This window comes from Aythya fuligula, chromosome 15, assembly GCF_009819795.1.
Source record: "Aythya fuligula isolate bAytFul2 chromosome 15, bAytFul2.pri, whole genome shotgun sequence".
NCBI classification, from domain to species: Eukaryota; Metazoa; Chordata; class Aves; order Anseriformes; family Anatidae; genus Aythya; species Aythya fuligula.
This window is the reverse complement of record NC_045573.1, coordinates 17,140,416-17,165,931: the sequence shown is the minus strand read 5'-3', so window position 1 is coordinate 17,165,931 and position 25,516 is coordinate 17,140,416. Positions and strand designations below refer to the sequence as shown.

Here is a 25,516-nt window from a genome sequence, read left to right as displayed (position 1 = left end):
TGTTGTACGTTTTTTGTGCATAACAGATTAGAGAAGAACTGAGCCTGGTCCAGAAGTTGGGTGTAGTGTCTCTGAACTACAAACTTACTCATAACATAGAGGCACTGAAGGCTTTGCAGGTAGAAGAGAGGACTGAGTTGCAGGTGAGTTATCAGACACTGACAGAGGAGACACGCACCTAGCCTGGAATCAGGTCAAAACATAGAAGCAGTAGCTGTGGAAGTCAAATAGCAGGGGAGTCCAGAAGCTCACTTTGTTCTTGAGGGGCTGGAAGAACAGATTGTTGGGCCCGAACTTTTAATAGGAATAAGAGCTTGGAGGCTTGTTACCAATCTATGAACAACCCAAGCCACAGGTGAGCTTGCCGCACTCCCTACCTGAGGAGGGCAGTGAATTTTAGCATATGCCTTATCTGTCTGATAGAGCTGCAGTGTGCCATGTATAGACTAGACAGAGTTGCGTACTAATTACAACTTCAGGGTTTACATTCCAAATGGTATTTTCCTTCCAGCCACTGATTATCTGACATATTTTTATATTTGAGATACACGAGCCTACAGCACAACACTAAAGCTTTATTAATCACATAACTGCTTGAATAGGGTTAAGGCATGGCCATACTGGAGAATACTTGTTAAAATCTTAAATTTAAAAATAACAGGTAGCTTTCTTCAATATTTCTAACTAGTCTGTGTTGCAAAATGATATGAATTTTTATTTACACGTCTTTGAGATGATGCTACCTAAACCAAAAATAGAAACCTGACAAACATGAACTTTGCATTTTACAAAGCTGTGTTTTCACAAATTACCATTGTTGCTTGCAGGCTATTTTGAACCTGAAAGTGATCAAGAGCTTGAGTATTAAAGTGCTTTATGGTGCTCACTTGACAGTTCTTGAAGAAGTCTGAACTTCTTCAAGAAGTTCAGAACTTGAACTGATAGTTGAACTATCCAGGAGTCTGAAACAAGTACCAATGTAACAGGAAATTTCAAGCATACTTGGCCATGGTTGATACAAGCCAGAATCCCAACATCTATACAGGTAGTTTCAAATAAATATATAAATAAATAAAATTATTGTCCTTTATTGTAAAGTATAGACCATGGCTAAAATGAGAATTACAATTTTGTAAGATGAGACTTTCTGATATTTAATAATATGGATGGCTAAAATCTGGGCTACTGAAATAGAAAATTTATTATTAACTAATTTCTGGACCAGGTTATTCCATTCTGATCAGTGTTAGTACAATGTGTTTTATGAATATTGCACATCAACGGCAGTATGGCATCAGCACATTGCATTGTGAATTGGAATATTGCTCCTGATTTTGTTAATGGGAATGTAATACTTAAAGAAATAATTATTTAAGTACTCTTTCAGGGAGGTACTGGAGCACCTATTCTCTGGTAAGTTTACGAAGAGTTGGAGATGCCTAGCCCTGCAGTTTGGGGCATGCTTGTCTTTTTGCCTGCCCCCACAGCATCAAAGTGCAGCAGACAGTGAAATAATGCAGGAAACTGAGCAAGCTGAGCAAGACAAGAACTTAGAAGTATACCTTAACTTGATGTTGCTCTTCAAATCTTAAGTCATTCTAGCATAATTGAACCATATAAAATAATGGAGACTCTCAGTTTTGCAAATTTTTATCCGTAGGGTTTATCCGCGGTGCTTTATTTCCCTATTTTTTTCTTTTAAAAATAAAAGTTATTTTAAGAAATGAAGAATGAATAGAATATGCTGCAAAGTGTCTGATGATCAATGCCTAAACAGAAAAATTTGGTATAGGGTATATATATATATACACATGTATATATATAAACACAACTTTGAGGATGTTTAAGAGGTGTAATATTTTGAGCTTTACAGTATTTCTGGTATTTCTAGATTAAGTTTGTAGCAAAAGACCTTTGTGCTGAAAAGTCTTGTAAATTCTGTTAAAATGTCTAATAATGGTAAATTCTAAAGCTGGAAACCATGGCAATGCTTGCAAAGTGAGATTCGTATATATATATATAATTTAAAAGAGCTGATGCATTTACTATGACGGCCAAAGTAATTTTTGATCCAGCAGGCCACACTCTGTCCTTCAGATACATACATGGGTTTTTCACTGAGGTCAGAGATGGCACTGTTCTTTAGTTTCCCTTCCCTTTGTATGAATACATCAAAAAATGTGAGCTGGGTAAACTTTCAGTGGAAGGTACTGCAATTTTTAACTCTAATAGCTGTGGTAGACTCAGAGACTACGCAGCTGAACTTGTGTTGTCAGTGAGAGCGGACTTTCTTATATATTGTTGAACAAAAGTCTGTTTCTTCCCTTTAGTGAAGAGTTGAATATAAAAGCACTCCAGAATCTCCCCTTCTTTCTACAGTGCAACAGAACTATCTACTAAGGTAACTATGTGCAAGTTATCTATCACACATCACCACAAACTAGACTTAACTAGTATTTTTGGAGTCAAACTGTGTTATTTCTAGTGCTACTATCCCTGGCCTTCTTGTTGTTGAGGACATTGATGTTTTCAAAGATGCCAGCAGTCCTAATAGAAAAGCTTTGTTCCATTTGACTCACTTCTGTGCATCTGCATAAATGACGACTTCTGACAGAATCTCCCTGGAATATTTTTTTAATTATTCTGGCTACTAAGAAAAGAGAGACTGGGCAGAAAACAATTTTGGATATTGGCTGTTTGCAGAGCAAAAGTATACAAGAGTCAAGGCAGATGAATGGGGTTATTTGTTAGTCAGAGAATCACAGAGGTTGGAAGGCACCACTGGAGGTCAGCTGGTCCAACCTCCCTGCTCTACAAGGCCAAGTAGAGCAAGTTGCCGAGGCAGCTTTTGAAGATCTCCAAGGAGGGAGGCTTCACAACTCTCCGGGCAACCTGTGGCAGTGAAGTCAAATGCAGAACACTGTTACTCCTGAAATAACTGGTCACATACAAACAAACAAATTTCTTATGCGTATTACTCAGTATATACTATTTTGTACCTGTCTTCTACAATGTGAACATAAGGGAAATTGACAAGTCAGATCTGTCTAAGGTCTTGAGGACCATAACATAATATACTGTGACAAGAATATGAGCACTACATTCATCTCTCTCTCTCTCTCTCTTTGGGAACTTTAAAAGGTAAACTCTGACATGAGTGAAGTAAAAGGCAAACTCTACCTCAGCATAGAAAAAAGGGATTTTAATGCTACAGCTAAGCTAACTTTCACTGGAACCAGCTACACCAATGTCATTGAAATAATACAGACAATGTCCCAGGTTGGTACCATCAACTCAAATGGCAAAAGGCAAGCTGTGACTATCTTATTTCTAGAGCATGGCAGTCAGGATGCTGGCTGCCAAACCATGAAGAGCAAGTACAGCTCCAGTTGCTACGAGGTGCTTTGCTCTTGATTTCTTCAGTAGCATGAGCAAACAAAAATTTGAATGGCTGGATTAGCTTGCCTGAATGACAAATGATATAAATCGTCATTTGGTTTGATATTTGTGTGCTCCTACAGACAGGGTATGTTAATACACAGATACCTAGGAAATAAGAAAAATCATATATTAAAAACTGAACTGTTGATATTTATTTATTTTTTTTATTATACAGGTAATAAAAGGAGTGATCAGGCATTAGGGTGTCATTGTGCTAGACTTTTTACAAACACATTTCTAAAGCTAGATTCTAAACAGGTAATTTTGGGTATAAACTATAAACTCCAATAGGTTTTTAACTTTTCAGAGAACTTGGGATTTAATGTTTGTCCTCTTTTATTTTTAGTTTAAAAATCTTCCAGTGCAGCTTGTGTTCATGACAGTTTACCAAAAAGGCAACAGAACACGTATGCTGAGGCAAATTGCTCTGTGGGATGGCAAAGAGGTAAAGATAACAGGAACTTACACAGGACTCTTTCCAAAGTTGCATGGAGGTTATGACATTCAGGGTAGGTTTCTAAATTCTTTTGTTGATAGCATACTATACAATAAACTAAGTCATATAAACCTGATTCTAAAATCCATATTCAAATTGTCTCAGTCCAGGCCTTACAAGATCTTATTTGCTTCAAATTCTTGAGAAGTTTGGCTGTTAGAAACGTCCACTTCAGAGACATATTTCTGCTTTGTGAAGCATGTGAAACTTCAATAACCTTTAGTAGTGCCAGGAAAAAGCTTAGCCAGACTGAAAAGTCATCAACAAATACAAATGTCTATTACTATTTTACAATAAATTTCAGAAGTTCTCTGAATTAAATGAAACATTTAATCTTATTTTTATGTTTGCTTTTGAATATTTTAAATATTTAATGAAGAACAAAAAGATAGGAACTAGTACTGGAGACATAAACAGACTTAGATACCATTTGTAAACAGAGAAGAGCATTAAAATATTGCAGCTACTTTCTTTCTAGCCAGGGCACTAGGATACATAGCTTGGAGATGGCTGACTGAGGTTTGCATCTGCATTCTGTCTCATTCAGAGTAGTAGATTTGAACTAGAAATCCCTGTTTAGATGTGGGGCTCTTGCTCTCTTCTAATTTTTCAATTCTAATTTTTGTTGGTTTATTGTCACATGCTTCTGGGTCTTTTGTCAGAAACTGTAGTGAATTCTGTTACCCTAGTGCACTGGATTGCTGCAGGAAGCACCGGTGATACAGGCCACTACCTTGAGGTGCTAAATCTGTATGCTGAGGCTGTGTTAACTGAAAATAGAGAAAATAACTGCACTTACTTGTTTGAGAATTGTAAACTGTTACATAATGGTAAAGTCATCTCAGCTCCATAAAGATGACTTTCCTGGCTGTTATTGTGGGAAGTTGCTTTGGGTGTAAATATCAATCTTCTGATTATTAGGGATAATTACTGATTTGCTAGCAACTAGAAGACTCCTCATTTCCCTTAATTTTTTCGTATTCTGTAGAAATCAGCACACTGAAGTCACTATGGCTGTTGGGTAGGGGTGCATACATGTGTGTGAACCAAGACCATGTTTTTTCTCTGAACCAATTGTTGCCCCATTCCCTGTGGGAGAGCATATCCTGTACCTTCTTCTTTATCAGGAAGTAAACAGTAATGATTCATGGTGAGGAGAACTTACTTGTGTTTTTATTGTTGTTTTTTTTTTTGTTTTGTTTTGTTTGTTTGTTTGTTTGTTTTTGTTTTTCCCTTGCAGTGGAGCTTTTCCATCCTTTTTCCATTACCTTCCCGTGGTATGTGAGGGTGAAGTTGTATATGAAGCATTCAACATGCAGTCATTGGGATGACCTGACCGTCATTTGGAAGGAAAAGGACCAGGTACAGCAGCCCACAGAAGATATGTGTGGGGGGAATTACAGGAACTATTAAGTTTGTGGATTTTTTTATTTTTATTTTTAAGGCAGTATTAAACAAGTCAAAGAATTCAAGTAGGAATTAAACTATACTTCTCAGATGCATAAAATGTTGTGACTATGGAATGTGAGCAAGCCATATACTTGTTGGGAGTATTTTCAGGCCATAGTATTTTGTCTGCATTAACCCCATAGGCTGCTGCATAACCAAAGGTAATAAAATATATATTTTAACTAACTATGCCAACTTACATGCATGTCTGAAATACAGCATCTTGACTATTACTTTTTTTTTTTTTTTTCTGAATAATGGAAAGAGAAAAGACAATGTGTAAAATGTGTTACCATCAATGTGTTAACATAAATGTGCCTGCAAAAAGAATCAGAATTCCTTTAACAGTATCCATTTACAAAGTGCTAAAATCCCAAATTTTACTTTAGAATTTGTATAGAATGTATTTTTGTGCTACTATTCAAATTACCAAAAAAATGATACCTTCCAGCAATATTATAGAATTTAGTTCCTGACTCTGCAAATATTTTTGTTTGTGCTTGAATTTGCAAGATCTGACTAATCATTCTGTGGCAGTGGAGCCCAGTGATGAAAAAAATCATCTAAAGATGAGATCAAACTTAGGCCTCAACAAACTTAAGCATGGTTCACCATCTTCATAACAGGCATAGAACAGTATTACTTTCAGATGTGTCATGTAAGAAATTCAGGTAGCAAGAATGTCCTTATTTAAACATCAATTTGGCTAGCTACTTTAAAAATGACTTTCTTAAGCAGACATCTCAGGAAAAGGTACAGAAATATCTTGCTGGATGTATGTTTGAGGTCAATATATGAGAGGTATTTTATTTCACAAGCTTCTTTTACATCTGTTTATATTGATAAGGTATCAGTGTTATCTTCTCTGAAGTTTGGAAGAGATCATGTGAATTACAAAGCCACTGTTGCCCACCCATTTAATTACACTTTGAGACTACTGGAGGTTCATTCCCTGTCAGAAAGAAGAGCCAGAAAGTACAACCACCAGGTGAGATAATGTGTAAGGGCTACAAAATACAAAGCTGAAATACTATATTGACTGTTAGTGTTCTTTTCATCTCAAAGAATTGCAGAACCAGATATCATCTCAAAAAACTGAAAAAGCACCAAGTGGTATCATCTACTTGTGTTCAAAACACGAGTGTTATTTCCATTTGTAAGCATAACTGTTGCTAGCTGACAGTATCTGTCTTGCCTTAGCATTGACCCACTTTGGACGGTAAGAAGCCAGAAACACACAAGAGCCAACCTAGCAACGAAGTAAGGCAAATTTTGATGAACAAACTCCCATTCTTACAAACAAATAAATAAGCCAGAAAATAAGCCAGAAACCATTTGATAAGGTTTTTTGTTTGTTGGTTGGTGTTTTTTTTTTTTCTGATAACCTAAATTTCAGTACCATGTAGGAAATTGCAACACGAATGTGAAAATGTGTGAGACCAGAAAGGCTTTAAACTAAGATTGTTATTTATGCTTGCAAAGCATGAAGGGGGCAAAAAGATGAAGAACTCCTCAAATCATCCTTCAAGTTCAAAGATGACAGAATGCTTTTTTATCTGAACATTGTATGCATAATGCAGCACCTGTATGGCATGGGCCTGGACACTTCAGTTGCTGAGGCTGAAGACTTTCTGCTCAGTAACAAGCTGCACACTGTGCAATGTTCTGTTTGTTCATGTGAAATATTTTGGTTGTCATAGTCATGCCACTGAGAGCTCTCAGTAAGTCAGTATGTCTCAAATGTCATTTTCAGTGTAATAAATTCTTTTGTAATGTCATTTACTGTTACCATTAATTACTGTTACCATTAATTGCTATGCATGATGGACCAAATGCAGCTTTCTGAGAAAATAACAGAAAAGCTTCTGTTGTTTCAGTTGTAAAAGAGCAGTTTCTCTGTGCATTTTGCTAAGGCCTTCAGCTTCCAGACCGCATACAGTTCAATGGAGACTTAACACTAGCAGTTTTAATTGTGTTGCTTTTTTTCTCCACTGGATGGAGATCGTTCTGCTACATTGCCATGAAGGCTCTTCTGCTAGTTCTAGTCCTGCTTCACTAGACAAATCCTTGTCTTCTGGTTTCAGCTGCAGCTAACGTGCAATGGTGGGCAGCCTACTGACATCCAACTGACCCTGGAGGATAAATCAAGGACAACATCACTGCCTGGAATGGGTGTGTGTCAGGCTCTTCAAGACAGGTATGAATCTTTGAGTCAAAGAAGGGCAGGATGTAACTGATACTATTTTTCTGTTTCAGAATGATTTTTTTCTCCACCTGTTATTATACGAAAACCTTTTAACTTTTTTTTTTTTTTTTTTTTTTTTTTTTCCTGCCACTGCCTCAGAAGAAAAATAAAAGCTCTGAAGAATTCTGTTTCATGTTGCCAGGTGTTTTTGTACTTGGGATGTAGTTTTTCCCCAGGACAGAATCATCAACCTCTTAGAGACTAAAAGAGTCTTTTATAGATATAAACTGTTCAAGGCTTCTCACAAGGATGTATTTTGCCCAGAAAGCATAGTCCTCTAGAAAGGCCAATAATACTGAACACTTTTTTTTTTTTTTAATTACTAATGTCTTTTTTTTTCCCCCTCCTCCAGCTTCAAGAAATATTAAGTATAGAACACCTTCATGCATGTGGGTCTCTAGAACAAACATCAGCATCATTTAAGGAATATCTAGATCTGAACTGGGATGACAAAAAGTTCAAACACAATTTAACTTATGAGGTAAAAGAAGGCTGGTGTATCTGCTAACTCACCACATTTTTTCATGGAAGTTGTTCTTAAAGGATGGAAATTTTGAATGGCTTTTAATAAAGCTTATGTAAAGCACCATGTTCTATGAAATACCACTATTTCATTTTATCTTTTATATTTTTCTCTCCATAGGAAGAAAAATGAATGTAGCATAAGTAAGAAAAATTGAGTTCTTATAAGCCATACACCTCACTTGTACCCTAAATTTGCAAAGCTGTTGAGTTAATTCAGTAGGATGGGGCCTAACAACTGTGCTGATACACCAAAACATTGCCAGGTGGAAATGTTATGTAAAAACACTGAATCTGAAGTTGAGAGCTCAGGCAAAAGGGTCACTGAGGAGTGTCTAAAGTTCTGTTGTCATATTTTAACTCTGTTTTCTTGTTTAATTGCAGAAAAATAGATTCTTATATCCTGATAAATTTCAGTTAGAAGCTGTTATGGAAAACATTTTCCTGACTTCATGCACCAAACAGAATATTCTGGGTAAAATAGAAACAAACTATTCATTTTACCTGGATTATTACATGAGCTTTGATTTCTGCAACATTCCAAATGTAAGTCTCACATAAGCATAATGAACCTACTTCACTTTAAACTTAATTTCTGGTTTGAAGACTGAATTTTCCTCAGCTGCAGTTTTTCACAAGAATTGCCTTACTTATGTAATTTAAAAAATCATAAATAAACAACGCATTTTGATGGACCGCAGAGGAAGGTTATGTTTGCCACTGTAGTGTTACTTCTTCTTAGTGTTACTTCTTGGGTGGTTGGACCCAATGATCTTTTGAGGTCCCTTCCAACCCCTACAATTCTGTGATTCTATGATTCTTTTTCTGTAGGCCCTATTATGGTTGTAAACATTCCCGTCCTCTATGTTCTTTCTTTTCTATTCCTCTCTCAAAGGTCTTTTAAAAAATTTCATGTTTCTGCAGAATACTAAAACAGGCTCATGCGTGATCAAAAATGAAACTAGGCCTTACCCTGTAGTCGTTTATTTTTTTCTTTTTTTTTTTTTTTAATGCCTGCTTTGCTGGTAGTGGCGGACTTTTGAACCTTATAGTTGTCATTTATTTTTATATTACTCAGACAAATAGAGAACGCTTCCATGACCTTGCTTAGGTGCAAGTTCTTACCCCAAATTGCCCATAGGTAGTCACAACAATAAAAATATTTGAACTTGCAAGACATGTGGTGCTTCTTTCCAGTTGCCAGTGGCTAAAACACATCTCAGTTTCCTCATTTACTGTCCGAGCATGTCACACCCATTCAGGAATGAGAAACAGCTGACAAATTCTGATGCCAGTGAAAAACTTTTTCCAAGATCAAGATGTGTTACTGCTTGTTTATTGTGGGGAAAATGTATATATGCATCACTTTAAAATCATGTGTCTCTTTATTTTTTGGATCCTTTTCTTCAAAATACCTACATAGGGTAGCTGAGAAGCAAAAAGGCAAACATAAATTTGTTTTTAATATGGTTTTAACAGAATTCAGTTACAGTACAGCTGTTCATCGTCTGAGATTGTAATAAGTGAATATGCATTATTGTACCACAAAAACTGAAGATGTAATGAAGTAAGCACTGTGAGGAGGAGGCTGTGTTGATTTCTGAAATTGCAAGTTTTGTTAATAACTACATTGTGTAATTTCATGAGAATGCCAACACCCATGTACAGCCTCTTATTACTATATGAAGAGCCCATTTCTTTGACGGAATTAAGTTTTAACTCCTTCTTTGGTTATACTTAGGTAATTGTTTTCTCTGGAAATCACCAGCTCAACAAAGAAGACATCATTTTGCAATTAGAGAGCAGATTCCACTTTTCTGATCATGGAACAGATGAGGGATTGATTGCATTATCCTTAAAAAATTGGACCACAGCTGATGTGAAAAACTACTCTCTGGAAATTGAAGTGAGTTTTTATCTTATTTTATTGGTAGTGGATTTGCAGGGGTTTTGTTTCCTAAAGACCTACTGCCATCTATCTTCCAAAGTGCTCAGGTGCAGCCAGTGGCTTGTAAAACAGCAGGAAAGTACAGACAATATACAGCATTCCTGATTTCTTCAGTTCTAATTTTAAAGGAGCAGTTATGCAATGTACAAGCAGTATTATCAAGACAGAAAGGAAGGAAACAACATTAGTTATCTGCAGAGCTCAGTGACAAATGTAATAAGTGTATATCAACTGGAGTATATAATTTTTTCAGAAGCTGAGTGTTGTTGTAGCTCACCTTCTTCAGCATGATTGGGCTGTTTGGTAAGGCATGTAAAACCACCATAGCAAAAACAAAAAAATAAACCAACCAAACAAAAAGAACTAAGATTCAAAGCATCATTTGCTAGGAAGAAAAAAAAAAAAAAAGAAAAAAAAAAAAAAGAAAAGAATTGGCCTTCTTAAAAAAAAAAAAAAGCACAGAACAACTAATACGATGCTCATCTTGAGGCAAATCTCTTCCTCTTTCTCTGTTCTGCTCTGTCTTTACTCTTAATTTTCTGTGATATGAATAACATAAACAAACTTACGGTAGCAAAAGAGTGGGACAGAGGAGTGATGTGGTCAGCACTGTCCAAACTCTTCATTAGGAAGAATGTGGGTAGTTAGTCATAATTAACTGAGAGAATAGGCCATCCTTTAAAAAATTATCATGATTTAATAAGTAACAGGCTAAGACAAATGCTACATAATTTTTCACTCTCTATAAACTTGCTCTGCTTAGCCTTTCTCTATTCCTTGTTTTGGAATAAATGGAACAAATTAGCAGCCTTACAGGGAATTGACTGTCAAAGTATGTTTCTTTCATTGCTACCATTAAAGGATTGTCCACAAGCCTGGTCATTCAGCTCTTGAGCCAATCATCCTCATGCTTGTGCCTCTCTCAGTAACTCCTATGTAAGCAGATAAGCATTGGGAAACATTTTCCCCACTACTTACCCCTGTGTGGAAAGCACTGATAGTTGGGCATCATCTCTGAACATGGCTTCATTAATTCTGTGTGGTGGCTTTGAACAAATGTGTTTTCCCTTTATGGCTGCAGTTAAAAGGCTCTGAAGACACTTGGCTAGGCCTGACAGGAACTGCTACTTCCTCAGCTGTTCAGAGCCAAATCCTGTTGGAGGGGATTATTGATCAAAAAGAGAAAGTAAAAGTAGCTGCTTCTAAAGGAAAGGAGTGTTTGCAGTACTACATGGGGTATTTGAAAGGTATGTACCTTCAGAGCTACCAATGGTATGAAGAGGCAGGAGGAAAGGTTGTGTCTTAGTTTCTAGGGCCAAGCTAGCTTCAGTTTCATGGCAATCCAAAGCTATGGTCTTTCACATGATGAAAAGCTGAAGTTTAGTACTTGTTACACAGAGGTCACTTTGGTGGAGACTTTTGTATGAGTACTGCCCAGGGAAGGATTATAACAGTGACTGAAGGTAGGATTCGTTTCACTTTGATTTAGCCATCTTAAAATTGTGTGCCTCATTTAAGATAGTCATTATATTCCAATTTCAGTGAATGGAAAGAGAAAGGCACTTTTAAGAGGTTGGCTCAACCCCCATGCTGAAACAGATGTATGAAATCACCCTCTGCAGGTCTTCCAATCAGACATCATTAGTTCTGACTGACCAGAGAGAGGAAGCAGGGCTGTTATCTCAGACTGTGCTTGGCTTTTGGATGACTGAAGTTAGGTGAAACGAGACCTGCTGCAAGTGCTTCCTGTTGTGACTTATCCAGCTTTTGGACTGTATTAGATTTATTTATGTGCAAACCAGGCAGATTTGGTGGTGTGATAGTTGCCTCAAACTCATTTTGGTGACTATCCCAGTCCTAGTTTCTGTTACAGATTTGCCTGCACACGCTTCTGTTCACATGTTTCTGCAATGTAAATTTCTCTCATGATCATGTCCTCACTTGTAAGTGCTGTGATCCATTTGTGATGAAGACCATTATTTTATGGATTGTTGAGGTCACAAGTTTGTAGAAGTAATTCAGCTCAAGTCTCTATACCCAGATTCTGTGCACATCTCTCCATCTGTTTCTGCTTATTAGTACTTGGGCAGAAACAACTTACATGTGTGACGGGTAGTTGACTGATAATTTTTAATTTATCACTTTTAAACTTCAGCAACAAAGAATAGTGGAAGATTAAAGGTTAAAAAAAAAAAAAAAAAAGCCTGTGAATCACTGTCTGAGAGGATTATTTTGCTTTATAGTAATTAATTGCTTTCTTTGCAGTAGCAACTCTGTACTTCTAAACCATTCACAAGCCACAAAGAGGAGAAAATCAAACATTGATGTTGATCTAATTTTTTCATGTTTATCTCTTTTTTTTTTTTTTTCTCCCATGAATATCTAACACTCAGATACTGATTTATCAGCTAAGTAATTAAAAAACTGTCTTTGAAACAATGTCTGTCTGTGTTGTTCCTGTAAATGAAATGCTCTCTTTTAATTCTCCAAGGGGATCTGGAAGAAGGAATGGAAGTCAGTGCTTGTACTGATGGGCAACAGATGGCTGCCATTAATAGCTATCTCAACATTAATGGTGAAAGGCAAGAAAATGTGGGACAAATTACTCTAACAGCTGTTAATGAAAGCTTAAATTTTCTGGTTCATGGATGTGGGGATACAGTTTTTAAGGCAGTTCAGTGGCAGTTAATTGTGGTGTGGCTTTTCCAGAATAGTGTTTAATCTTTCAGTTGTAGCATCTTCTAGGCAGGCTTCAGTTGTGAGTTTTGGTGAGTAACCAGGGGAATGTTGGTTTAAATTTTTAATTCATAATAATATTATTTTACAATTTGGTGTGAAAAGATATCATGTTGAGAATTAAATAGTTCAGCTACACCTAGAAAGCATAGAAAATATAGTACCCTCTCTTAAAAGGTCTATTCTGTGAAGAGGGTAAGTAAAGTGAGAACAACACTAATTTGCCAGGACTGCTCAGGACATTGGTTACAAAACTGGGATTAGAATTCTAATAGGGTTTCACATACCTACTGCTTGGAGGAGGCTTTACAATTTTTCATCCTTAGACTCTTCTGATTCCATTTCTAACCATTGAATAATGCAAAAGTCATTTCCCCTAAGAAATGGGAGGTCACTGTGGATTTTTGCTGTTGTTGAAACTATTACAAAATTTAAGTGATTTAGACCCAGTACAAGCAATTCTAAATCATAAATTCAAAGTATTTGTTCATCTTCTCATAGGACAAAATTAATGAAATTGGGAGCATTCTCAAAGCCAGACTGATTGAGAAGATAAAGAAGCTTGATGGATATATCTGGAGACTCAGGAGATCAGTAAGCACCTGCACAGCATTTGTGACAGTATCATGAAATGTTCATTCAGTGTTAATAAAGAATCATTAGGTTGTATACAGTTGTTTTGGTTTGCTCAAACATTTAAATGCCTAATCTGGTGCTAAACTGGAATTCATACATTGGCAAAAAGAATGTTTCTTGGTCAAGACCTTATATCTCTGCACCTAACATTGAGAAGTTCAGAATTGCCTTGGAATGGAGTTAAAGTTTTGCTTGTGATCACTGTGTATTTTGATAGTTCTTCTTTTTTGGGAACCACTCCAGGTGCAGCAAATCTATTTTCTGTCTGAAGCAGCTGGCTGGCCTTCAATAGCCTCACAAAAGATAGCAGGATTCCTCCACGGTGTGGGTAGAGCTTTTACCCAAGTGTGGAAGCAAAGTGAAATCAAGCAGATACTAAGAAGCAAGCTCCCACTTTACCTGAAAAAAATTCAAGACGCTGTCCAGCAAATGCAGAATGAATTGCAAAGTAAGTAAAACCATGCAAAGCAAGGAGAAAAACTGCACAGGTCAATGACAGTGCAGGGGGGTGGGAGGGAAGGAGTATAAAAGTTGGTGAACTGCAGATATTTCTATTTTGATCTAGCAAAAGTAGTGACCTTTGCTCTTACATATTACAGAGAAGGAGCCTTGATGCAGTCAGCTCTAAGTAACCCCAGCGTGGCCATCCTTCTAATGAAATCACTGAAGAAGCATTCTCGTGGTCACAATGGTCACAAGAGTCTGGGTTCAGTCAGATGAGAACAGAGACCTAATTCCTTAAGCTGAAGCAGTTATGGTTCCCTGGCAAGCATTCCCTCCCAAAGGGCTGTTCATATCCATCCTTGAGTTTTGAATGCTTGTACTAATCAGATTTCACTTGACCTGTTGTTTTCAAGTCTATCTAGTAGCCAATATTTCTGGATTATGGCCCATATTGAAACCATTGAGAAAGATGGTCAGCCATAATTATCTGTGAGATCCTTCAGTTCTCAAAATAAGAGTAACATCTCATTTTGAAACATCTGACACTAGACTCTTTACACTCAAAAATCAGATTTAGTTGATATACCTAATATAAGTGGAACAGGGTTACAGCTAAATGCCTGCCTCAATTTTTCATGACACGGTATCCACACACACACACAGATGTGAAATATGCCTAACTGCCTTGAAGATAAAGCTGTCTTTTCCTGTTTTCTGTGTCCCTCCTTCACTTATGTTGGAAGCTGCAAGGATTTAAAATTAAAAACCAAATCACTCTTGGTTATCACTTTGTAACATATTATTTAAGGATTGTTTCATGTAATGTTTGCTTCAGACCCATTAGCAACTTTGAAAGATGCCTACTATGATGTAACCTTGAAGCCACTGGATGAAGTTTGGCAGGAGAAGACAGAAGAGTACATGAAAAAAGTCCAGGCATTTTTGCCCAGGATTATAAAAGATGTTTGGCTAATGGAGCCAATCCAGACGACATTAAGGACTGTTAAAACAGGCTTGGATATGGTTGGTATAAATAATTTATTAATTTTTAATATTTTGAAGGAAAAGGCTTACAAATTTAAGTCTTAGCTTTGAACTGTGGATACACAAAAATACTAATATTTATGGAAATTCTGTGGTTATCTTTCTACATAAGAAGCTTATGCACAGCTAGTGTACTGTTCCTGAAATATCTAACTTGCTTTGACAGTAGTGCTTCAGTAGGACAACAGGAGAAGGATTTGCTTTACTGGTTTGGTTCAAATCAACAGCAGTGAACTGCTGCCATCCATGTAGCTTTTGCATTTTCTGTACAGAGAGGAGGGATTGCGATTCCAATGAACAGTGTACAAACAGCTTTGGACTCCTGTAGTTGAAATGATAAAGGACATATCATGACACAAATTTATATTAAGAAAGATATCAATCCCTTTGTAAGCCCCTGTAGCACATTAACTCAGTGAAGTATTGGTGTACAATAAGTAATGTTCTTTTAGGAAAGATATATATTTCTATCCACTTTTTTTTTTTTGCTGGAACAACTAAAGTCTGTCTTCTGGATACTAACCACTAAATGACAAGGTGCTGTCAGGCGAGTGATAAATGCAAGAGAGGTTAAAGTGCAATTTCACTGATTGTTGCTTTAAAACTCATTATCAAGTACTGACCCCACACCAAAGCTGTACAGAAGAGTTTTGTAATCTCCTTTTCTGGCTCTCCAATAGACCACACAGCAGATGCTCAGGTGGGCAGAGGCCATGGTTTCTAGAGCTGTGAGCAAGATCTGGAAGCCCTTACTCAACCTTTACAGATTTTCAGCCAGGTAATTGTTTTTCTTTGGAGGACTTCTGCTGCTGGGTACCATTCTAAATGGATATATGTGTTAATCTTATATTATATGTTAATCTTCATATTAGCTTATATGCTTCAGGCTGAAGATAGCAACCTGGCCATTCTCTTCTGTGGGCACATCATATCATGATGTTTATGTTTGTTGTTCACTAGGATAGCCTGCATTTCAAAGGAAACTACCCAGCAGCAAACAAAATAGCAATAGCTATGATAACTTGGCCTTATATGGCATGTTTTTTTTTGTCAGTCTTAGCAATTGTACATCTTTGTTTTGCTATTCTAACCAGACTACAGTTCTTATGAATATTTCACTTCCACATTTCTAATATAGCAACTGCATTTCATCAGTTTAGCAGTTAAGGAGCACATGTTGTTTTGCTTGTATTCTGCAGGAACTGTTCAGTGGCAGTGAAACTGCCAGTACTTCCTAAAGCATACTGCTCTCTGGATCTGGCAAATATTACTAATTATCTCATTGAAGAAAAGCTAATGAGGCCTCTCAAAGATCTCTACAACATCAACGTGGTTGCAGAGTATTATAGATTCAAACAAAGGATGATGGAGAGTCCCTTTGAACATAAGCCCTTTCAAAGTGATGCTTTTGTTTTTAGCTGGGTCAATTTCCAATTCATTCTAGTCTGCAAATCCTATCTGGAATAGTGGTTTACATAGAGATGGTCACTAATTTATACTTTTCCTTTAAACTTCTTTGTATACACTATTTCTTCTAAAACAGTGATTGTATGTATGATACTCACATCGTGGCTAAAACTGTCATGCAAGAAATGCTCCTCTACTTAACAGTCATGCAAATCTTGCAACTCTTCACATTTCCTACTGTTGAGACTATAAATCAACAGGTGGCATTTAGAATCATAGACTGGTTTGGGTTGGAAGAGACCTTAAAGATCATCTAATTCCAATATGTCTGCAGGGACCCCTCTCACCAGACCAGGTTGCCCAAAGTCCTATCCAGCCTGGCATGGAACACCTCCAGGGATGGGACACCAACTTCTCTGGGTAACCTGTTCCAGTGCCTCACCACCCTAATAGTAAAGTTCTCCTTGATACCTAATTTAAATGTACCTTCTTTTAGTTTAAAGCCGTTATCCCTTTCACTACACTCCCTGATACAGTCTTATCTATATGCTCTTGTGATTGGATTCTCCAGTTCAATGCTAGTCATAGAGTCATAGAATGGTTTGGGTTGGAAGATAATCTAATTCCAACTCCCCTGCCATGGGCAGGGACACTTCCCACTAGATGAGGTTGCCCAAAGCCCCATCCTGCCTGGTCTTGAACAATTCCAGGGATGGGACATCTACAGCTTCTCTGGGCAACCTGTGCCTCACCACCCTCACAGTAAAGAATTTCTTCCTTATATCTAGGAAGAAATCAATATCAATTCAATCTATATCTACCCTTTTTTAGTTTAAAACCATTACCCTTTGTCCCCTCACTGCACCCCCTGACAAAGAGTCCCTCCCCAGATTTCCTGTAGCCTCCTTTAAGTATTGGAAGGCTACTATAAGGTCTCCCCAGAGCCTTCTCCAGGCTGAACAACCCCAGCTCTCTCAGCTGTCTGCACAGGAGAGGTGCTCCAGCCCCTCAGTGGTCTTCATGGCCCTCTTCTGGGCTTGTTCTAGTATCACCATATCCTTCTTGTGCCAGCGGCCCCAGAGCTGAATGCAGTCATACCTTTTGACCCTGGGCCTTCTCGTGGAGGCTTTATTTGTACTCTGAATTGGGCAACATCACTTCTGCTGAATCTAGGATGAAAAAACAGCTCTACCAAATCTTGAGCAGCAGTATTGCCTGAAAAGCACTGCTAAATACTAAAAGACTGCATTAACAGTCCCAACTGTCCCTTGTAGATACTGGATCTTCCAGAAAGACATTTTCAATGGCTCCCTTCCAGTAAGCAGACACAATGGAGGGGACTAAGAGTGGGTCTTAGTGACCAAAGAGTCTAAGTAATATATCAGGAGTTCTTCTGGACTGCAACTGTGTTTGATACTCTGTTTTGTCAGGGTATTTTTTGATACAGTTAATATTCTTGTTCTTTCCTGTATAGGAATGTGTATGTGGGGGAGGGGAATGAGGCACTATGATTATCAAGTAGCATGACTGTAAATCAAGGTGAGCTTTGAATCCTAACTCATATTTGTCTAAACTTTAGGGCACTCACTTGGCTTTATAATGAAAAATAAATCATTAGATCATTTTCTTTCCTGGAGAAATTTTTGTTGCAGAGCAACTTTTGGCTAATTAAAATGTAATAATAGCTTGGAAAAATCTTTTATGAGTAAACTGGTGAGAAGCCGGTCATGTTGCAATATGCAAACAGCAGCAGCACTTGCTGCTCTGTGGACAATTCACTGACATTTCTTCTGAAATATCTTTATCTAGATCATGCTATGTTAATGGGTAACAGGCATGTTATGACTTTTGATGGAAAAATTTATGATTTGGCAACAAAATGCAGCATCCTTCTTGCCAAGGATTTTCTTCACAATACTTTCACTATTATACTAAATGAGGAAATCAGTGATCCACGATCGCTGTATGTGGAGATGAACCAGAGCGCGATCAATATCTATCCAAGACTGAAGGTATGAGGGCACAGTCAAACATTGTTCCTTTCTAGACCAGATATTATCTTCCACCCCTGCCCTCAAAAAGTCTTCAAAGTATTAAAGCTCCAAACATAGATCAAAATATTTCTTGGACGTAAGTACCAGGAAGTGCACTGATCATTAATCAGGAAATAACTCCCCAAACCAAAATCACTTTTAAATCAGGGGCTGCCTCTTTTCTCTCTTGGTACTTAGAAGGAGAGAGGCTTGGTGAACTTTTCAGCTTTTCTCTTACCTGGTCTAAGAGAGTAGCAGTTAAAGGGTCTGATGGACAAACTGGGCCCACATCCTCAGTATACATGGGAGGCTGTATGCTTTCCTGCTCTCTCAGAAGATTAACACAACCCAATTCTTATTCCCTCACTCTGAGCTAAGCAAAATTGACACCACCTAACCTGCAAACACAGTCTGAGCATGCCTTTCCTTGGACTTCCATTGTGGCATATTTGAAATTGCATTTTCACTTTAAAACAGATGTCTAAAGTATCTGTGGTAGAGAACTGCCAAGGACTGGATCAATCCCTTGAAAAGAGTACCAGTGATTCAAGGAAAGAAACCAACAAAATAGAAATATCTGATCACAAAGGAGTTTCTGTCTCTTGTGACTTTCAGTATGATCTCTGTACTGTCACTCTGGCTGGATGGCACCATGGTGAGTATAGTCAGCTTGTCAGCTGTATTTTTCTGTACCTCTGGAGTGTCCTCACCTGTATGGGGGTTGTCTTTCCTTTGCTTCTCCCCATTCATTTATATAAGCCCAGGAAATGGCATTCAGCATTCCCAGTTATTACCAAATAAAATACTATATATTTTATATTATAATATATACATATTATATATATATATAATTATATTAATAATTAATAATGTATTATTATATATATCTACTTTTTGGAGTTCTGCTATACTATACTTTTAGAGTTCAAGATGGAACTTGGTGGAAGAAGTAAGGCTAAAAGCAGGATTGCAACCCTGGACTTTTGGAGACCCAACTTCGACCACTTCTGGGACCTGCTTGGGAGTATCTCATGGGCTAGGCTGCTAGAGGGCAAGGGTGCATGTGAGAGCTGGGCTACATTTAAACAGCATTTCTTCCAAGCTCAGGATCAGTGCATCCCTAAGAGTAGGAAATCTGGAAAGAGGGGCAGGAAACCTGCGTGGATGAGCAAGGAGATCATCGATAAGATCAAAAGGAAGAGGGCCTGGGAAGGAACAACCACATGTATCAGTACAGGCTGGGGGATGACCTGCTGGAGAGGAGCTCTGAGGAGAAGGACCTGGGGGTCCCGGTGGACAACAGGTTGACCATGAGCCAGCAGTGTCCTCGTGGCCAAGAGGGCCAATGGAATCTTGGCGTGCATTAAAAGGAGCGTGGCCAGCAGGTCAAGGGAGGTGATCCTCCTCTACTCTGCCCTGGTCAAGCCTCACCTGGAGTACTGTGTCCAGTTCTGGGCTCCCCTGTACAAAAATAAAATAAAATAAAATTCTCCTGGAAAGAGTCCAGCGGAGGGCCATAAGGCCACAAAGATGATACAGGGCCTGGAGCATCTTCCTTATGAGGAAAGGCTGAGAGACCTGGGTCTGTTCAGCCTGGACAAAATACTGAGAGGGGATCTCCTCAGTGTGTATAAATACCTGAGGTGTGGGAGACAGAGGGATTTGGCCAACCTCTTTTCAGTGGTTTGCGGGGACAGGACAAGGAGTAATGGCCACAAGATGGAGCACAGGAAGTTCTGCACCAACATGCGGAAGAATTTCTTCACGGTGAGGGTGACGGAGCACTGGGACAGGCTGCCCAGGGAGGTTGTGGAGTCTCCTTCTCCGGAGATATTTAAAGCCTGTCTGGACACCTACCTGGGCAGCCTGCTCTAAGGAACCTGCTTTGGCAGGGGGGTTGGACCTGTTGATCTTTCGAGGTCCCTTCCAACCCCTTCAATTCTGTGATTCTGTGATATGTCCCTCCAGTAAGGACAGCAAGTATTTACCCAGGTTACACTTTTTCAGCTCAACAGAGCAGCAAGCAATAGGGGTTAGATGTAATGCAGCCAGCCCAACCTCAACCTCAAACTTTCCTGAGACTCACTGTTCTATAGCAGGCTTGTCTTGTCATACCTGTAAGAGCACAAAAGAGGGAGGCCTAACATTCTCAGGGTTGGGTTGGAATACATTCCTATCCACATGCTTCACTCTATTCTAAAACTCACTCCGCTGAGATTAGCAGAGAATTAACATGATGTATTTATCTGGTCAGGAGAAGCAACTGAACAGCTAACAAATTAAATGCCGTTGCAGTTTGAGGAAAAATCTATAATGGATACTTAGGCATAGTTATCCTCTTCAGTATTGCAGCTGAGCTCTGCTGTGTGGAATAATCAGAGCCCAGAGAGAGCTTCTGAAAGTTTCCTGTGTCTACACGTGACAACTACATTTTACACCTTTTCAATTTAATTCCAGGTATTTCAGCTGGACTTTTTGGTACCAATGATAATGAAGCTGGAAATGAATGGATACTTCCTAATAATTCTTTCACTGATAATGTGCAAGAGTTCACACAGAGCTGGCAGGTAAGGAGCTGATTTTTTTTTTTTTTTTTCATGCAGATTACCTATGGTATTGGAGCACAAAGGACAACATTTTACATGCTTTACATATCTTACCTAGATGAACTGAAGCTAGACAGAGAAAACAGCAGCATACCCTAGATACTTCATTTTTCTATGTTGAACTAAGGCAGAAGTTGCACATATTTGCTAAAAGCCATCCAAGAATAACCTGTGCATAGGTATTGAGCATTTCTGGCCTAAATGGTAAGGTAAAATATGGAGGTTGCTTCTGCTGTTAGAAGAAGAAACTGATGTTTTAACCAAGTATATTTGATGTTTTCCTGTTTACAACACCTTTGTAGAGTACACAGCCAGGTGGTACTAAGTTTGCTGCAAGTACCACAAGGCTGTGGTTTGTACCAGGCGCCCTCTTATATGATGGGTCTGAAGTTTTCTCCAGAGCTGGATGTTGTCGCTGGCAATGCTGAGACTCTTAATCATTTTTTGGTGTTCCTGATTCTCATTTATCAAGAAACAAAACTTTAGAAAACAGTAACTGGTAAAGTTGTTCTCTGCCCATGTGCCATTAAGTGCTAAATTTTTTTCCAGCGGCTTAGCAGCTACTTCAGTTATTAACTTACATGAAGGAACTTTTTCTATTTAAGAAATTATAACATTAAGTAAATAAGTTTTACTCTTTTACCAGTAGTTTTATACCTCTTTGTGTCAAGGAGACTTAACCTTAATTCATGTAATGTATCATCAGATAAAAATAATCTAAATATGAAAAAGCCCATGTATACATGTGAATGCAAATGACCAAAATAAAATCCTAGCCTTAACACGCTCTTAAGCCGTGTTGATAGTTCTTCTAACTCCCTTCATGCATAATTTGAGAATCTACTAGAAACAAAGAAAACATCATATTGCTATTAAGATTTTCTGATTCTGTTTACTTTCAAGAGAAAGAACACCAGAAAGTGTCCCAGTTCTGGACACAGAAATACTACTATTCTCATCTTTATTTCAGTACTTTATGTTAAAAACAAGGATTGCTTCAAGTCTCTTGTACTTTTCCCTGCTACTGGCTAGTTATATCTAATAAGTTTGCAGCCTGTACTTGTGGGGCCATGACATGACTGACTGTTGATGTAATTTTCTTAACTGCTACAAAGATTAACTTCTAACATATTCATAAAAATGCAACTATCTAATGCAAAAGTACCTGGAGAAGTTGAACTAGAAATAATAACCAATTAAAAACAATACCTAATGAAACTTACTGTCATAAACAAGCTGGGGAGTCATGGATGACCTTCTTTAAGTGGCTGATGGCATAATGGCTGTGCTTATGCTATTGATTAGTACATTTTATTTATAGGCCATGGCACATCTGAAGTGCTGTATACTGCCAAGAAAAATTTATAGATGACTCCAGCTGAACTCTGTGCTGTTTGCAGTCATATCCCATTCAGTAAAAATGTAATAAAAGGACTGACTTGCCGATAATGTACTAGCGTCATACATCATTAAAGGAATGGCTGGAAATACAAATGTGCCAAGTCAGGAATTCATACAAAGTCTTAGACACTTTTATAAGGAGGTAAAAAGAGATGATATGGTGGAAATAACCAGTTAAAATAGCCAGCTTTTGCAGATGTGCTGATAATATGGAGCTTGCAGAAAATCCTTCCTGACCAGAAGTTCTGGCACAGCTGTACGTGATACAGAAAGCAAGCAAAAGAATCAGGTTAAATCTGACCAGGTAGAAAAGCCTGAAGCAAAAGCAGTCAGTCACCCTGAATTCTTGGAGTCACCTCACATTGCACTACAAACTCAGTCTGGAAACTTACTACCAGGAGCTTTGCTACAGCTACCTCAAAACACCACGTTGCAGATAGTCAATGAAGCTCTTGTATTACAAGACCAGTGGCTGTCCAAAATGAGGGGATTAGTAAGTCAACTTTACAAATGTGTGACTCCTGCAGGAAGAGAGATTAAACTTGCAGTTTAATTTAATTTTATTTTTTTTCAATTGAGTTTGTTGCTTAAAGAACTTCTTAACTCAGAGATGTGCCATCTATGGAAATTACTGATTAAAAAAATGTGTAAGTTGCTGATTTGATTACAAGTCCTAAAAAGTGTTTGGTCAAAACAAATCATAAGAAATGTTAGTAAATGCTGTTCATTAGCAGTTCTGTTAATATTTAGTGTCATCAGTTTTTGACTGGGACCATATTTAAACCATGTATAACAAAAATGCATTCGCATTTTGTTGTCCAAAAATGCTCATTCTTGTAAGGAACTTCAGGTGTGTTGTTTTTTTTTCTCTCTCTCTTTTTTTTTTTTTTTTTTTTTTTAATTTCTTCTGTTTTAAGCCTTCTTGCTGCTTATTACGTATGAGTAATCCAGTGAGGAGATTAAGATTCTCCCCTCTCTACCCCCCCAATCTAGTAAAAGCACAACTCAAATCTGTCATATATAATGAAGTTAAGACAAGCCAACTATTTACTGTGTCAGCAGCCACCCACTAGAATCCTTTAGTGAATAACAAAATCAATAGAAAAAGGAAACAATGTCTATAATCTGTAATATTTATAAGACAAATACTTTAATTTATGAAGAGTACAAGGTGCTTCACAATATTAATGAAAAATGGATGTTATTCAGGGCAGTGTAGTGAGCTGCCCAAATCTTCCTTCAAACCACTTCACACTGTAAATCTGAAGAATTCACACTAATATATATATACACACATCAGTATAGATTTCCTAGGTGAGCAAGTGCAGTCTCACACAGAAGAATGTGAAGCCATGTCCAATTACAGATAAGGAAAAAGTCTGTAAGGAGTTTTTTGAAGAAACACATTCTTGTCTCGGGAACTGCTTCAAAGTTGTAAGTATAACTGTGTCAACCAAGGACTACCCAAGTACTCAAATGTCATACTTCAGAACAGTGCACAGAATTATTGCAAGGATATAAAAGTTTACTTGCAGATAACTTAAGCCTCAAAGCCTTAAATTCAGGATGAGAATAAAGATTTGTGAACAGTCTTTACAGGGTAGAGCTGGGGGGAGGGGACAAAATTCCAAATCTCCTTTTCAATTCTCTTCCAGGTGTATTGCTAGATTGCTCTCTCTAGAAAAGATTTATGCTTGTACCCCTTACACCAAACAAGTAAACAAACTCCCTTTCTGTTAAAGGTGGACCCCAAACCATTCTACATCATGTGTATATATGACATGTGTGCCTCAAAGAAGATGAAGGCTGCATGCAGTTTAGCAGCAGCTTTTGTTCATTTGTGCAACTGAAATTTTGTTCCTGTGGAAATTCCTCCTCAGTGGTAAATGTCTTCATTCTGAATATTCTGACTGCATTGTTCCAATGCTTTCATATCTGATATTCAAGATCACACAAGAAAATGAAACTAATGAATCTGACTATGGCGTGAGTAAAAACAGTCTTATTCCAGAATTAATTCTCCTTGCTCCTTTTCCATCTTATCTATCCTTTCTGCTGCTTACTCAGAAGCACAGCATAACCTATCTGATTCATACTCTAATGTCTTTCTTATTTCCTCCTAAATTGCTTTGTAGAATAAAGCAGAGGGGATACTTGTAGTATATAAAGGAATTTCATGAGGAGTTCCAATTCGCAGATACTAATTTTGTTTCAACCATTTTTTGGTCTAAATAATGCATGTGGATTCATAGTAACAGTATTATTGTCGTGGTTCTGCTCAAGTGGGCAGCCAAGCTCCACCACAGCCGCTCTCTCACTCCCCCTCCTCAAAGAGGAATGGGGAGAAAATATGTGAAAAGGGCTCAAGAGTTGAGATAAGGACGAGAAAATCACACAATAATTATTGTAACGGGCAAAACAGACTCAGCATAAGGAGATAGTAAGATTTATTGCTCATTACTAACAAGCTAGAGAAGTGAGAAACAAAGGAAAGAAACCAAAAGCACCTTCCTCCCCCATCCACCCTCTTCCACCTCCTCCCCCTGAGCGGCGCAGGGGAACGGGGGAATGGGGGTTATGGTCAGTCTACAGCACTTCTTCTCTGCCGCTCCTTCTCAGTCACTCTCATCCCCTGTGCTGTGGGGTCCCACCCACAGGATGCAGTCCTTGATGAACTGATCCAGCGTGGGCTTCCCACAGGCAGCAGCTCTTCCAGAACTGCTCCAGATATGGGTCCGTACCACGGGGTCCATCCCTCAGGAGAAAACTGCTGCAACCTGGCTCCCCTACGGGCAGCAGCTCCTGCCAGGTCACCTGCTCCTGCGTGGGCTCCTCTCTACGGGCTACAGGTCCGGCCCGGAATCTGCTCCGGCAGGGGTCTTCCATAGGCGGCAGCCTCCGTTGGTGCAGGGCCACCTGCTCCACCGTGGTCTCCTCCACGGGCTGCAGCATGGAACCCTGCTCCACCGTGGTACTCCATGGGCTGCAGGGGGGACATCCTGCTTCACCATGGTGCTCACCACAGGCTGCAGGGGACTTCTGCTCCGGCGCCTGGAGCACCTCTCCCCCTCCTTCTTCACTGACCTTGGCGCCTGCAAGGCTGTTTTC

At 38.5% G+C, this 25,516-nt stretch overlaps 1 protein-coding gene across 1 annotated transcript in view; it reads left to right on the top strand.

The window, feature by feature from the left end:
- The window catches only part of LOC116495373, a 91,282-nt gene extending 66,988 nt beyond the window's left edge, over positions 1-24,294 (top strand). The window contains 19 exon segments of the mRNA XM_032197794.1: positions 27-143; positions 3,142-3,279; positions 3,788-3,950; positions 5,178-5,299; positions 6,234-6,374; positions 7,984-8,112; positions 8,538-8,699; positions 9,895-10,059; positions 11,183-11,348; positions 12,593-12,693; positions 13,339-13,431; positions 13,717-13,921; positions 14,753-14,940; positions 15,642-15,739; positions 16,161-16,360; positions 18,178-18,380; positions 18,879-19,056; positions 20,859-20,968; positions 24,151-24,294. Of these exon segments, the coding sequence (XP_032053685.1) occupies positions 27-143; positions 3,142-3,279; positions 3,788-3,950; positions 5,178-5,299; positions 6,234-6,374; positions 7,984-8,112; positions 8,538-8,699; positions 9,895-10,059; positions 11,183-11,348; positions 12,593-12,693; positions 13,339-13,431; positions 13,717-13,921; positions 14,753-14,940; positions 15,642-15,739; positions 16,161-16,360; positions 18,178-18,380; positions 18,879-19,056; positions 20,859-20,968; positions 24,151-24,294 (2,823 nt within the window).
- The last annotated feature ends 1,222 nt before the right edge of the window (positions 24,295-25,516 follow it).